Here is a 14,910-nt window from a genome sequence, read left to right on the forward strand (position 1 = left end):
CCTGGGCAAAATTCAAAATTTCCTACCAACTGAAAATATTAGGTGTGTCCCGCGCGCTCATATGACCTTATGCAGTTGCGAGCGCCGTAAAACACTTTACCAAAAAAAAAGTATAGATTAATTTGGATATTATCAGTTGCAAGAGATTGCCTGTAGATTTGTATAGGGTATGTTTTATTTATTTCTTCTATTAGATTTTAAAAAAAAATTTCGTCTGGTTGCTTCTCTTAGGGTACAGAATGTTTATAGTGTCAAAATGAATGCCTTCCTTTTTAAATTGATACGAATTTTGGTATTGTATGAACAGTTCACATTCCAAAGGTACGTACAGTCGTAGATGAAGATCTGCCTTGAGAATGCGGACTGTTTAGATATAGGAAAGTCATTCCTGCAGACACCGTCTATGGGCAGATATCTCATGGGGCACATCTACTGAATTCTGTACCCTGGTGACGTTTACAGGGTGTGAACAGTGTGTGTTTGGTCTGAAGTGGTCGTTTTGCCTGGAAATTTTTAGGTCTGATTCTCTGCAGGTCTTAACTAAAGGACCATTTCCACCTTTTAAAACAAAAGGCCTTAAGGGCCTACCTTGTGCCAAACTTACGAAATCAGTTGGTGGTGGGGAAATGTTCTATACAAAAAGCTCTCTGCTCTTTACTAATCTTAACTACGATCTCAGGTGTACGTCTAGGCTAATTGCCAGGGGCGAAGGCTGACTTGCTTGACAGGGTAATCAAAGTGAGATGTGACCAAATAGGGCCTCGAGATATCACACAAAAATCTTACTCGAAGCGGCAACGCTGAGTTGAGAATGAAAACAATTCCTAAATTCATGTTGTATGCATGTTCAACCTCTAAAATAATCGGAAAAGTATCCTATTTCATTAAATATTTACTCCCACAAACATTAAATTTATCTTTAGATATGAATACATAAACACAAAGCAAAGAAGCAGAGATGTCAGTTCTACATGTAACACCAGTGTGTCTAAACTCTTTGGTAGAGCATGACATTGATTAATTTTTTATTTCACATTTGGCTGTTTTTGTCTAGCGTTTCGCGGCCAGGAGCCGGTGTCATAATCGAGGTTACGATCTGATTATAGGACGGTAAAAAGTCGAGGATAAAAAAAAACAAGAACTCGCAGTAGTCAAGATATTATTTGGAGTTAGTTCCCCTCACATCTGTGAGGTAGGCTCGACCGGTGTAATAGTTAGCTTACATAATCAGTGCTTGTGACTGCTTATAACTGTGGCCCGAAAGGGGTGAACAGGGTATATGTGGCAATGAAACAGCTTTGTGTGCTCTATACATGTTCCCGTCAACTCTTTTGGTAGACTCTTCCAGCCTCACTGCAAGCTTACTTAATCAAAGCTTACGACTGCTTATTGAGTGGCCCGATAGGGGTGAACAGGCTATTTCTGTGGCAATGAAACAGTTTTGAATGTTAGGCATACTGTTCATTGGTGATTATGAACGTCTTTTTAGATGTGACAATGTTTCAAAATTAGGAAGGGGGGCAATGATTATTTGATTATATAGACGCTTCGCCACAGCTAATTGCCATTGCGCACAGATGGTGTAAGTTCAAATCCCATTTTGAGGAAGCTATCGTACGAAGAATCACCGAGTGGCTATCTTCAGGTACGCTTCATTTCATCGTCCCTTTACCGTCAAATCCACCGACCTCCTAATTAACGAACATTGTGTTGATGGCGAGTAAAATATAATATGCAGTTCGCTCATTTACAATCACTATAAACACACTTTTATACATTTTAAGGCTTGTAGTGTTGGTCGTATCGTGGTTACGCTACTGTGAGATTGCAAGAACAGGGGTTCCCATTCAGCTCGGTCCGACGTTGTATCCTTGCGAGACACACTTAACACGCATTTTCATATTTTGGCTCGGTCCTATCGGAGGTGGGCGTTAATTTCTTTTTTTTTTAAATAAGAAATTACATAAATGAATGAATGAATGAATGAATGAATGAATGAATGAATGAATGAATGAAAAACAATTAAATAAACAAAATTAACGTGAAAACTGCGAATTCAAGTAGTGTGAGAAAATGTTTTTAAATCCCGGTGCGCCCCTCTCACAGTCTCGTCACTGAGCAAAAGGCGTAGTCGATGGCATGTTTAAAAGTATAGAATGGGGAACAATCACGGCTTAAGTCCGAACCGACGCAATTATGACACCACAGGAAGTTGCTCGGGTCCACCCAGCGCTTGATGGCATCCAGTCTGTGGAGTAACAAAAATGGGGCATTGTGGTGAAATCGGGTGCTCGTCAAAATAATGAAATTGAAGAAACGGCATTTTTTTTGCCGGTTTGACACTTTTTTTCTTTTTTTTTTTAAAATTCGGCTCAACAGTTTTTAGGCCTATTACCAAAAAAAATTTCTTCGTGGATTTAACTAAACAACTTTGCTTAAAGGCACAAAAATGTAAATGCTCCGTTTCCAAGAGCTCTCACTCTTTGGAAGATACCAAGCTTTGGCGGCCATTTTCTTTTTCATTATACGCTTGAAATCAGGTGATTCTACTTCCCTCAATAGCAAATATCTTTACTTCTACTAAAAATGGATGGGTATTTTTTCATCTAAACGTAAGCAAATGAACCAGCTTTAAGATGACACCAATAACTCCGCGTGTTGAAAAATTGACGAGCGCCTTATTCCACCATGTCGTGTCATTCAAATAGTAGATTTAACGCTCCTTCCAACACTATGTGAAGTTCGGGTTTAATCGTGACGAGCACCTGGCCATGACTGTTGACATTATTGTGTCGGTGAGCACTCGGGGAGACACTCGCCGTCAATAACTCGCTCGGGAAAATCTAGAGGAGAACTCGGGGAGTGTCAGAAATAGCTCGTCGTGCAAAGTTTCATAAGTTGCCGAGTGACACTGGACAGTGACACATCGACGAGATCTGAATGGTAGCCGTGTTAAATTTCATACTCTGCGGCTTAAAGTATAGCTCGCCGTGTAAAAACTTTGCACGGGAAGTCTGGGTTACTCAAGCACGGCGTGCAAAAGTTGACACGACGAGCATGTGTCGTGACACGGCGACCTTCGCGCCCCTACCATATAAACGCATAGCACACTGTCCCTGGCATTATCTACAAATCGACCCTCTACTAACGTTACTATCTCTCCGAAGAAGTCTACGCAGAGTCATGAGGTAGAATATTTCCGGGTCTTCAGTCCGTTCGTTTTCGTGCAATGCCAAGGAGCCTCCAGCGAAAAATAGCAAATGCGAAGCTATACAAAAATCTACTACACTTTCCTATCTGATGTCTGTTCTATTTGGCCCAGCTTTCCTTCCGTCTCGTCCACAGCCAGCTTGAACTCTTTTCTGCCAGTTCTGAAATGTTCTTGATGTCTCTTCCTGCCTTTGAAGCCTAGCAGTGTAAATATTGAGGCTGCGACACACCCGCGTGCACCCACTTCTACTGGATTGGCCTTGGAGCTATAGCCCTCTCCTTGGAGTTGATGTGAGATATCTTCGTATTTTGCCAACTTGAATTGGTGCTCTCCATCTTCCTACTTTCGTAAGGAACAGTCAGCTCGATTAAGAAGATCTTCCTAGTTTGAAGTCCATTTTTCATAGGACTGAGTCAAATTGGGTGAAGACCCTGAAAAACTCCCTAAAACAACCTTTGGGAACTCGAACCAGGGCCACTTGCTTTAGAGTGTAGCATGATAACACAACGACAGCAACAACAGCAACACAAACAGCAACCCCAACAACAGCAACAACAACAGAAACTGCAAAAACAACAATAACAACAAAAACAACAACAACAGCAGCAGAAACAACAGCGATGGCAACAGCATCAATGACAACAAGAACAGCAATAACAACAACAACAACAACAGTAACAACGATAACAACAACGACAACAACAACAACCACAACAACATCAACAACGACGACAACAGCAACAACAACATCATCATCATCAACAACAACAACAACAACTCACTTGCAGTATGTGTCCTCGCTACCCCAGAACTCTGTCTTCCAATTGTCCAAATCTTCGTCAGGTTCGTTGAAGTAGACACCAGCACCCACCTAGAGAGGTGGGAAATAGAGATGCAGATTGTAAAGCGCATAAAGCTTGCTGTTGAGGGAGAATTTACGATATATATACAAATGATTTTGGTTCGTTTTCTGTGGGTATTTTTCATTTTAAAAATTATAATGGGCCTCATGATCAGTATTATACAAAGAGAAAACGACACGGCGATGGAGGAGGAAGGGGTCGACAGAAGAAGACGGAGGAGAAAAAGAAGAAAGTGGATGAGGACAATGGGTAGGAATAGGAGTAGGAGATGAGAATGGATTAAGAGATGGAAAAAGGCGAGGGTAGCTGGAAGGGGGGAGAGGACAGTTCTTAATTCTCCCAGGCGCGCTCTGATATACCGCCGTTCCTAACTCGCAAATATGCGCACCATGGGCCGCCCCATTACACACCCAATGTAAAGGGTATATGTAAGGCAGTGTGGTGGAATCAGGCTCTCGTCAAATGTTGGGCATGTTGAGTTATTGGCATCATCTTAAAGCTTGTTCAGTTGTCTTTATTTAGATGAAAAAATATCCATTTATCCTGAATACAAGTCGAGATATTTGCGAATGAAGGAGGTGGGGGTCACCTGTTTTCAGAGGTAAAATTAGTGAGAAAATGGCTGCCAAATATTACTTATTTCCTTAGCTTTAGAGTCCGTGGTTACTGAAAATTTACTTTTTTTATGCCTTTAATCAACGTTTTTCAGAAAAATCCACACAGAAATGAGTTCTTTAATGGGCATGAAAGGTGTTGAGCCAAAAAAACAAAAATTTGATGAAAACTTACAAACCTGTGGAAAAATGCAAGTTTCTTCTATCTGATTATTTTGACGAGAGCCTGATTTCCCCACGCTGCCTCACATACTTATAGTCGTTGTAGTCGAGTGTGCGTTTCTCGCCTCCTCTCCCCCACCCCCAAGTTTTTACTTTTAGTATCAGTTTTACGGCACTTAAATTTTAGCACAAAAAAAGAGTCATATAAGTGCCAATACGAGTCTATGGATCTTCCTCACCTCCTTAATCTTTTTTCCAAACTCTAGGGCATTGTCAATGTAGTACGACTCGTTGACCCACGTCACGTCCCAGTTGACACCACACGACAGAGACATGATGCCGCTCCGGAAGCTGGGGTTGACGGGGGTGTCACCTGCCAGCACTTTGTCCATGTTGCCTGGTGGGAATTAATGATAATAATTTTTAAAAATAAATTACACTTTTATTGATCCCACAGGGCAATTTTGTTCTCAATTGCAAAAATGCATACACACATACACACATACACGCATACACGCATACACGCATACACACATACACGCATACACACATACACACAGACACACACACAGACAGACAGACACACAGACACACAGACTCACAGACACGCATACACGCATACACGCACACACGCATACACGCACACATGCAAACACATACACCCACACACCTACCCACACACACATACACACACATACACACCACACACACACACCATACACACACACTCATACACACATACATACACACATACATACATACACACATACATACATACACACATACATACATACACACATACACACATACACACACACACACAAACACACATACACATACACACACACACACACCTACCTACCTGCCTGCCTACCTACCTACCTACCTACCCACCTACCCACCCACCTACCTTTCTTCTTTTTCAAACAAATAAATAAACAAACAAACAAGCAAACAAACATCAAACAAACAAACAAACAAACAAACTTACCTCCGATCAGCACTCCTACACAACCGGCACCGTATTTTCCCAGGCTGAGAACAATGTCTGCGAAAACCTCTTGACTGGCCTTCTCCCTCAAGGCCTCGGGTTGGACGAACGTGTTGACGATGTATGTGTTGGTGAAGTCAGGGTCTTTGGCTGTGAGTTCGTAGCCGAGAAACGTAGGGTATTTCACCTCGTTCTTTCCCAGCTGCGGAATCAGAACGGTACAGAGTATTATGTTTCACGGCGCTGTCAACATAATTTGGTCATGTACTTGTAAGTATTACATGTATCTAAAAAGATAGGCGGGGAAAGCTGGGACGACCACCCCCAACCCAACGCGTCACAGGTGGCGGATAGTGGACGACCTCCAGATATGGAGGTTAGCTGCGAATACCCAATAAGCAGCAGCGTGCCAACTGGCTACGACTACAGATGGTGAGGTGGGGTAATTTTTGTGGTTCTACTACTCTTATTAAATGACTCAGCATGTCCTCGGAAGTTTTCAGCTATGAGTCAAATAGTGAGGATGTCAGAGCCCACGGGATGACCCTCTTACAGGCCACTCGCCTTGCTGCAGACAGACGCCTGTGTCTCCCCGCGACACCCCCCGGTACAAGCGGAAGAAAAAAGTAAGTAAAGTAAGTCTGGGTACTTGGTGGATAAGAGATTTATGTCTACAACAACAAAGGGCAGATGAGGACACTTTATCCAAAATGGCCACCAGAAACTCATGCGTTGTCTCCTCCAGCAGCTACGGAAACATATAATAATTTTCTAAAAACTTGAAAGTTACAGAAACGGAAAGCAGAAAACGTAACTAACCTTGTTAATGTGTTGGGAAAGGGGAGCAGTTGAGATAAGAACTGAGATGACGGTTTATAGCCCTAGGTGCTCCCTTCTAAAAACCAATAAACGTCTCAAGATAGGCTTTTGGAACGTTTGAACTGGAGATTACTAAATTAGCCCCGAATAACAAAAGAAATATTGAACTACCACCTCGACGTATTAGGCCTGAGTGTGACACGCTGGCCTGGCCAAGGGAAAATGTTTCTAAAGAAAGAAAAGAAAACACTTCTTTACTCAGGACCAACAGAAAGCGGAAAAAAACAACCTTAGAAATATTGTAGAACAAAGCAAAGAATGGAACGTCCCAATTATGTGGCATTTTGTGGACTTCAAAACAGCTTTTGACAGCGTAGACCGAGAGGCCCAGTGGAAAATTCTTCTAATTTATGGCATCCGTACAAAAATAAGAAACTGTATAAAATCGTTATATATATATATATACCAATGCAAGCTGCTGAGTCTTAGTTGAAGGGGAACATTCTACATCTTTTCAACTAAATACTGGTCTTAGACAGGGCTGCAAATTATCATCTGTACTTTTTGTAATTGTGATCGAATTTGTAATGACACAGAGCAAAAATTCATTGAAACGCATTGGATAGACAACTGGCACATATTTAGGAGATCAAGATTTTGCGAATGACATCTGCCTATTAAACACCACAGTAGCCTACATGAAATCCAATCAAAACAGACGAACTAGCAAAAGCTGCCGAAAAAGTTGGCCGTATGATAAATGTATCTAACACAGAAGTACTACGACTATCATCAGAAACTACGCCCATCACTCTTTATGGAGAACCCCTTGCAGAAATGAGTAAATCCAAGTGCCTTGGCAGCATTATATCCAAAACTTAAGACCGTCTTGACGACGTCCACCAAAGACTAAAAATACATGGATCGCTTTTGTGAAATTAAAAACTATAATGGAAGTAAAAGATCATTCCATTGAAGACGAAATTAAAAATATATAATAGCAATATTTTGGCTTTATTCACGCATGGTTCAGAGATATGGAAAACTAACAAAACATTTTAAAGAAATTTAAAAGCTTCAAAATAAAATATTTACGAAGAATTTTACTATTAAAAAATGGAATGAATTTGTAACAAATAATAAAGTGTTTGAAAGATATGGAATTGAAGATATCAACACAAACATAAAACGAAGAAAATGGAGGTATCTAGGACATGTTCTAATAATGCCGAAGACAAGATTTCCTTATCTCACATGGTATTGGAAACCAACTGGAAAAACAAAACAAAAACAAAGACCAACTGGAAGCTATAGAGGCACAATAAGGGATGAGGCAATCACCCAGAGCCTGGATTTGCCGATAGGCCACCTATATTCTCACCCCTGGTGAGAATAGCTCATGACCCGTTATTCTCATCCCCACCCCGGAGTGGGCATGAGGCGAGGACTCACCCCTGACCTCTCGCAGGCCGACAAAATCACCTCAGCTCTTGATGGCTTACACCATGTGGATGGGTAATGATTCATGAGTGCTGGGCGCGTGTTTCCTCATGTAGGCCAACTACTGATTACCGTTGCCATAGTCTTGATTAATTTGCTATAAAAAAAAATAATCGAATGGCCTTCTCAAAATTAGGCTATAGTACCGGTAGGTACAAAAATAAAATAACGTTCTATTTATGACATTTCGTTCTTGCATAATTCATTGGCGGCATAACCGTAGAGTGTACCTCGTTTTAAAAAAGAAATTGTCGGGATTTTTTTCACTGTTGTTTCCTGTTCATGGTGTGAAATGGCCTTCACCCAGCCACTTACATAAACTAAATCTGAAACTTATCAAGGCCTGCACAACTTATTCAATGAGCTGTTCTGTGTGTGTCTGTGCTATAGGCCTCATATACACCTGAGGGGGGTGACATGAGCAAGACACAGGCTGTTCTCACCCCTGGTGAGAATAGCCACGTCCTTGCCGAAATTGGAGGGCGTGGTCAGGGACAGACAAAAGTGGCGTCGACAGCTCCCCGCCTTATGAACCTGACGGTATAGGGAGAGAGTAAAAAAGTAAATGTAAAAAAAAAAGATAGATCAACTGGAAGTTAGTGAGGCACAATTAGCGATGAGGCAATCACCCAGGGCCTGGATGTGCCGAGATTAGGGAAGGCGGCCAGAGACCGACAAGGGTGGCATTCACTGCTCTCCGCCTTATGTGCCTGACGGTATATCATAGGGAGAGAGTAATTAAGTAAGCACGACAAAGAAACGTGTGTTTCCTTGCTTATATTTCTTTTTAGTTTGTGATTTAAAAGAGGTTCAGTCATAATTTATGGAAATTGATCAGTAAACAAAATCTAAATCAACATAGTATGAATAATTTTTTTATCAAGATTGTATTTACATAATGATATCTACATGTTAGTCTTAACCAATTTCTTTTAAGTCTGGGATCTTTTTGGGGTAAATGGCTGATGGGGCAATATAATTACTATTGTAACGGCATCGGCTTTCATAAAGTCATACTTCATCATTTATTTAGGTATTTATTTATTTATTTATTTATTATCTATTTACTCACTTACTCATTTCTTTTATTTATTTAAACCCCTTCGAAAACAGCAGGGCCATTCAAGAGTAGAATAGAACGTCCATCTCCGATATGATCTAGCCAAGTTTGCGGAGAGCCTTGAAAACTTTCACATACAGTATACAGCCTAAGTTCAAGAGCGCCTCATTTCGGTGTTCGAACCTGGGTCATCAGAACCATAGCATGATGTCTACTAGGTTAACAGGACGCCTTCCATAGGACCAGTCTTGTTTCCATAAACAATAAATTCATATTAATGTAATTATTTACATTTCATTATTACTTTATTACTATTTCATTCCACTTCCATGTTTTGTTTTGTTTTTTGTTTGTATGGGGTTTTCTTTTCGGGTTTTTTTATTTTGGTTGATTGGGGTTTTTTGTTTTGTTTGGTTTTTGTTAGTTTTTTTTATATTGGGGGTGGGGGTTGAAGGAGGGGGGGGGGTATTATTCCCATGGCGTCGGTAGCCTTGTGGTCAGGCTACCGAAAAGCAATCATGAGATTGCGGTGTTTCGAAGCTCATCTTGGTCCGACGTTACGTCCTTTACATGAGTTTTCCATATTATTATAACTCAGTCCTATCGGAGATCGACATTCAACTTGGAGGTTGTGCCTTTTTAAATAACCTAGCAGTGTTTCAGTGTGTGAAAGAAAGGATAACTTGCGAGAAAATGTGTGTTTGGGTGTGTGCGGGAGTGTGTGCGTGGGTGTATATTATTTATTTATTTATATATATATATATATATATATATATATATATATATATATATATATATATATGCGTGAGTGTGTATGTGTGTATAGGTGTGTGTGTGTGTGTGTGTGTGTGTGTGTGTATGCGTTTAATTGTGAATGTATATGTGCGTGTATGTGTGTATGCGTGTATGTATGTATGTATGTATGTATGTATGTATGTATGTATGTATGTATGTATGTATGTATGTATGTATGTATGTATGTATGTATGTATGTATGTATGTATGTATGTATGTATGTATGTATGTATGTATGTATGTATGCATGCATGCATGTGTGCGAGGGTGTGTACGTCTGTATTTGTTGTGGGTGTGTACGTCTGTATGTGTTGTGTGGGTGTATGTCTGTGTGCGTGCGGGTGTATCTCTGTGTGTGTATGTCTGTGTGTATGTCTGTGTGTGTTTGTGTGTATTTCTGTGTGTGTATGCCTGTGTGTATGTATGTCTGTGGGTGTATCTATGTCTCTGTGTGTATATGTCTGTGTGTATGCCTGTGTGTATGTATGTCTGTGGGTGTATCTATGTCTCTGTGTATAAATGTCTGTGTGTATGCCTGTGTGTATGTATGTCTGTAGGTGTATCTATGTCTCTGTGTGTATATGTCTGTGTGTGTATGCCTGTGTGTGGTTTTTTTGTGCGCCTGACGAAACACCAAACCAATGTGCCAGCGTATGCACAGAAAGAATTATCGTATCGCATCCTACTCCTGTGCAGTAAAACAAAACAAACAAAAAAAGAAAGAAAGAAACACATTCGGACTACTGTAAACGTTCTCGTGCTCAGCACACCTGATTTCCAGAGACGTTGTAGCTCAAGATTCCATCAATGTCGCTGTTGCAAGGATCGTCGTCGGAGCCAAAGTGGTTCATGAAGGCAGTCAGCGTGTGGCTGTATGTGGTGTTGGGAATGTAGTCTCCGGACAGCTGTTGGAAGATAATACACTATACAGGTCAATTTTCCAGTTAACCCCCACTCCCTCCTCCTCTTCCTCCTCCTCTTCCTCCTCTTTCACTACTACTCTTCTCCTGCTCCTCCTGCTCCTCCTGCTCCTCCTCCTTCTCCTACTCCTCCTCCCATTATTCTATTGTTCCTCCACCTCCTTTATCTCTCCTCTTCCTCTTCATCTCTTCTCCTGGTCCTCCTCCTCTTCTTCTCCATCTCTCGCCCTGCTTCTGGTCCTCGTCGCCCTTTTCGGATTTCCTCATCTCTTCCTCCTCCTCCTCCTCCTCCTCCTCCTCCTCCTCCTCCTCCTCAACTTCTCTTCTCCTGCTCCTCCTCAACTTCTCTTCTTCTGCCCCTCCTCCTCCTCCTCCCCACTCCTAACAACTAATAAATCCCTTCCAATACCCCCCGCTTCCTCATATAATCATAATTCATCTCACCAAAAACTATCATAATGTAAGAATGATATAGATTCTAGTCAGAAAACAGCCTGGCCAACTCACCAGAATGTATCCTCCCCACCGTGGGCACAGGTTCGTGAGCTGCTCCGAGACATACTTGACGGTGTCCCGCCCAAACTGATCCACTAGAGGGCGAAGAGAAAAAAAAATCACAACTTTTGAATTAGAATGTGGTCATGACGCTACCATTAATGATCTAAGATAGACTTTGGCCATAATGGAATGTAACCACTGTTGTTCTCCTCTTCACGGTGCATCATTTAGAATTGATTTTTTTTTTCAAAAGTGCCGGGCCGTTATTTTAAACTTAAAATGTCCATTTCCTGAAAAAAAGGATGATTTTAAAAGTTTTTAAAATCGCTATATTTTTTCGATTGACTCATATGCGCAAAAAAAACTAACAACAACTAAGGACATATTGTCAGCTTCCCGACGATTTTAACTGAAAATAAATACAGTAACTGTTATTGTAAATTATCTGTCATACGCCCCAATCTTCGTCTTTTGCTTCCCTTTTCTTTCTGTTATACGAGGGAAAAAAACAGGGGGGGGGGTGCAGATGGCAGACAGAATTTTCCCTGCTTTAATGTGCACTGTGTGATTTCGTCAAATTAGTACCGAGGTCAGGGTGTTACCACTATTCTGTGGACAAAATTTGCGTTCCAAAAGATATTGGCTATAATTGCAATGATTGAAAAAGCGAACATCCTGATAACAAAAGTAATCAATGGTGCATCAACAAAAAGAACAACAATAACAACAACAACAGCAACAACAACAACAACAGCAACAACAACAACAACAGCAACAACAACAACAACAACAACAACAGCAACAACAACAACAACAACAACAACAACAACAAGAGCAACAACAGCAGCAGCAGCAGCAGCAGCAACAACAGCAACAGCAGCAGCAACAGCAGCACAGCTTGAGAAAAGAGGGGGGGAAAAAAGAAATTATCTCACCCTCGCCAGCTTTGAGTACCCACGATGATATTACTCTGCGCACGCGCTGAGGGGCAAAGTGCAACCGGAAAGTAAAGCTGATGACCACGCCCCACGTGCCACCGCCCCCTCCCCGGATGGCCCAGTAGAGAGAGGTGTCACAGTTCTCCCTCACTCGCCCATCCACTTCCTGGAACAGAACTTTTTATTAGACGCATAGTGTTCTTGTTTTCGGTGTAGTTGTTGGAGCTGGTGAAGGCGATGTTGGTGGTGTTGGTGGTGGTGGTGGTGATGGTGTTGGTGGCGGTGGTGGTGGGGGTGGTGTTGTTGTTGGAGTTGATGAAGGCGGTGTTGGTGTTGATGGGGGTGGTGGTGTTGGTGGCGGTGGTGGTGGTGTTGGTGGTGGTGGTGGTAGTGATGGTGGTAGTGTTGTTGTTGTTGGTGGTGGTGGTGGCGGTGTTGGTGGTGGTGGTAGTGATGGTCTTGGTGGCGGTGGTGTTGGTATGTAGTGCTGAAGTTGTTGTTGACGGTGTGTTGGTGGTGGTGGTGGCAGTGGTGATGGTGGTGGTATTGGTGGTGTTGGTATTGGTGGTGGTGATAGTGTTGGCATTGATGGTTATGTTGGTGTTGGTGTTGATGGTGGTGGTGTTGATATTGGTGTTGTTGTTGGAGTTGGTGATGGCGGTGTTAGTGTTGGTGTTGGTCGGTGGTGATGGTGTTGGTGGTGGTGTTGGTGGTTGTGTTGCCGGTGGTGGTGTTGGGGTTGATGGTGTTGGTGTTGCTGGTGTTGCTGGTGGTGGTGTTGATAGCCGTCTTGGTGGTGTTAGTTTTGGTGGTAGTAGTGTTGGTGTTGATGTTTGTTGTGGTGGTGGTGTTGGTGGTTTTGTTGTTGATAGAGGTGGTGGTGGTGGTATTGACGGTGGTGCACATGGTGGTGATGTTGGTGGTGGCGGTGTTGGTATAGGTGGTGATGTTGGTGGTTTTGTTGTTGATAGAGGTGGTGGTGGTGTTGGTGGTTTTGTTGCTGATAGAGGTGGTGGTGGTGGTATTGACGGTGGTGCACATGGTGGTGGTGTTGGTGGTGGCGGTGTTGGTATAGGTGGTGATGTTGGTGGTTTTGTTGTTGATAGAGGTGGTGGTGGTGGTATTGACGGTGGTGCACATGGTGGTGGTGTTGGTGGTGGCGGTGTTGGTATAGGTGGTGGTGTTGATGGTATGGGTGGTGGTGTTGGTGGTAGGGGTGGTGGTATTGACGGTGGTGCACATGGTGGTGGTGTTGGTGGTGGTGTTGGTGGTGTTGATGTTTGTGGTGGTGGTGTCACAGTTCTCTGTCACACGGACGTCCACTTCTTGTGCTAGAAAATAAATCTTTATGAAAAGCAACGTTTTATTGTTGTCTTTGGTGGATGTGGTGGTGGTGATCGTTGTGATGGTGGTGTCGGTATTAGAGGTGGTGGTGGTGGTATTGGAGCTGGTTTTAGTGTTGTTAGTGATGCTATGCTGCGGGTTATTTTGTCGCTGCTGTTTTTGTAATTGTTTTTAATAGTTTTGTCGTCATTGTTGTTGTTGTTGTTAAAGTTGCAATTGTTTTTGTTATTATTGTTATTGTTCTGCTGTTGTGGTTGTCATTTTTGTCCTTGTTGCTATTGTTGTAGTCAGTTGTAGTGTGTTTGTTGTTTTGTTTTTCCTTTCTTTTGGGGGGGGGGTGCGGGGTGGTGTTAGTTTTTTGTCGTTGCTGGTGGTGAGGGTTCTTGTATTTTGGGTTTGTTTGTTTGTTGGTTTGTTTGTTGGTTGGTTGGTGTTTGTTAGTTGTGTAATGTCTATCGCATGAGAATGTTATATTCTTTACATCAACGCACGCTAAAGCAGTTTAGGAGTCCAACTGCTTCAACCACTACTGCCATAGCCAATCCTGGAAGCGTGGGATAGATTATAAGAGCAACGGCTATATTTGAAGAACAAGAACATTAACAAGAACAAAAAGAAGAAAAAGAGAAAGAACAAAACCAAGAAGAATAAAAAGAGACAACAAGAACAAGGAAATCAAGAAGAAAAGGGAAAAAATGGAGTATAGCAAAAAAAACAAACAAGACGGAGAGCAAGAAGAACAAGAAAAACACGAACAAAAAGGACAAGAACAAGAGCATGCAGAACAAGAACCAGAAAAATACCTACGACGTACATTCACACCAAGAACATCAAGAACAAGAACAAGAAAAAGATCTACGACGTACATTCACACCAAGCAAGCAGCCAACCCACCTGCACGACTTGCCCCTTCTCACTGACAGTGACCACTCTGCCATCCACAAGGACCAGGGTCGCTTCCAGCAGGTTGTCAACTGCCAGCCCAAGAGCCCGTCCTATAGGACTGTGACCTCCACCTTGTGTGTAACCGCCCATGGCCACCGTGTGGGCACTCCCGCCTACCACTACGCGCTGTATTTTGTCCACCTGAACACAGAGATTTTATTATGTAATAAGGAGTAAGGAGTAAGTTTTCTCTCTCTCTCTCTCTCTCTCTCTCTCTCTCTCTCTCTCTCTCTCTCTCTCTCTCTCTCTG

The 14,910-nt window shown here is 42.2% G+C and overlaps 2 protein-coding genes across 2 annotated transcripts in view; both read right to left on the reverse strand.

Moving 5' to 3' along the window:
* Positions 1-2,078: 2,078 nt before the first annotated feature.
* Positions 2,079-13,613, reverse strand: LOC106011281 (uncharacterized FAD-linked oxidoreductase ARB_02478-like). The gene is made up of 8 exons (XM_035968806.1): positions 13,500-13,613; positions 12,369-12,537; positions 11,443-11,525; positions 10,786-10,920; positions 5,842-6,043; positions 5,090-5,247; positions 3,994-4,082; positions 2,079-2,248 (listed from the first exon to the last, which is right to left on the reverse strand). Exons 1-8 carry the CDS (start codon positions 13,611-13,613, stop codon positions 2,101-2,103), a joined length of 1,098 nt encoding a protein of 365 aa, XP_035824699.1. The 3' UTR covers positions 2,079-2,100.
* A 906-nt stretch (positions 13,614-14,519) lies between these two features.
* Positions 14,520-14,910, reverse strand: part of LOC101856410 (VAO-type flavoprotein oxidase VAO615) — a gene marked incomplete at its 5' end in the record, with an annotated part of 6,369 nt that continues 5,978 nt past the window's right edge. Inside the window, 1 exon segment of the mRNA XM_013080392.2 lies at positions 14,520-14,801. Coding sequence (XP_012935846.2) covers positions 14,571-14,801 — 231 coding nt within the window.

This window comes from Aplysia californica, unplaced genomic scaffold (genome assembly GCF_000002075.1).
Source record: "Aplysia californica isolate F4 #8 unplaced genomic scaffold, AplCal3.0 scaffold00084, whole genome shotgun sequence".
Classification (NCBI taxonomy): domain Eukaryota; kingdom Metazoa; phylum Mollusca; class Gastropoda; order Aplysiida; family Aplysiidae; genus Aplysia; species Aplysia californica.

What these genes read in the sequence shown, in the direction of transcription:
- LOC106011281 (XM_035968806.1), bottom strand. Translation starts at nt 13,613, where the DNA reads ATGTGCACCACCGTCAATACCACCACCCCTACCACCAACACCACCACC. An exon ending in ACAACGTCTCTGGAAATCAG is followed by an intron (nt 6,044 to 10,785) that starts GTGTGCTGAGCA and finishes CTGATTCCGCAG; the next exon opens with CTGGGAAAGAACGAGGTGAA. An exon ending in AGCGAGGACACATACTGCAA is followed by an intron (nt 2,249 to 3,993) that starts GTGAGTTGTTGT and finishes GTTACTCCACAG; the next exon opens with ACTGGATGCCATCAAGCGCT.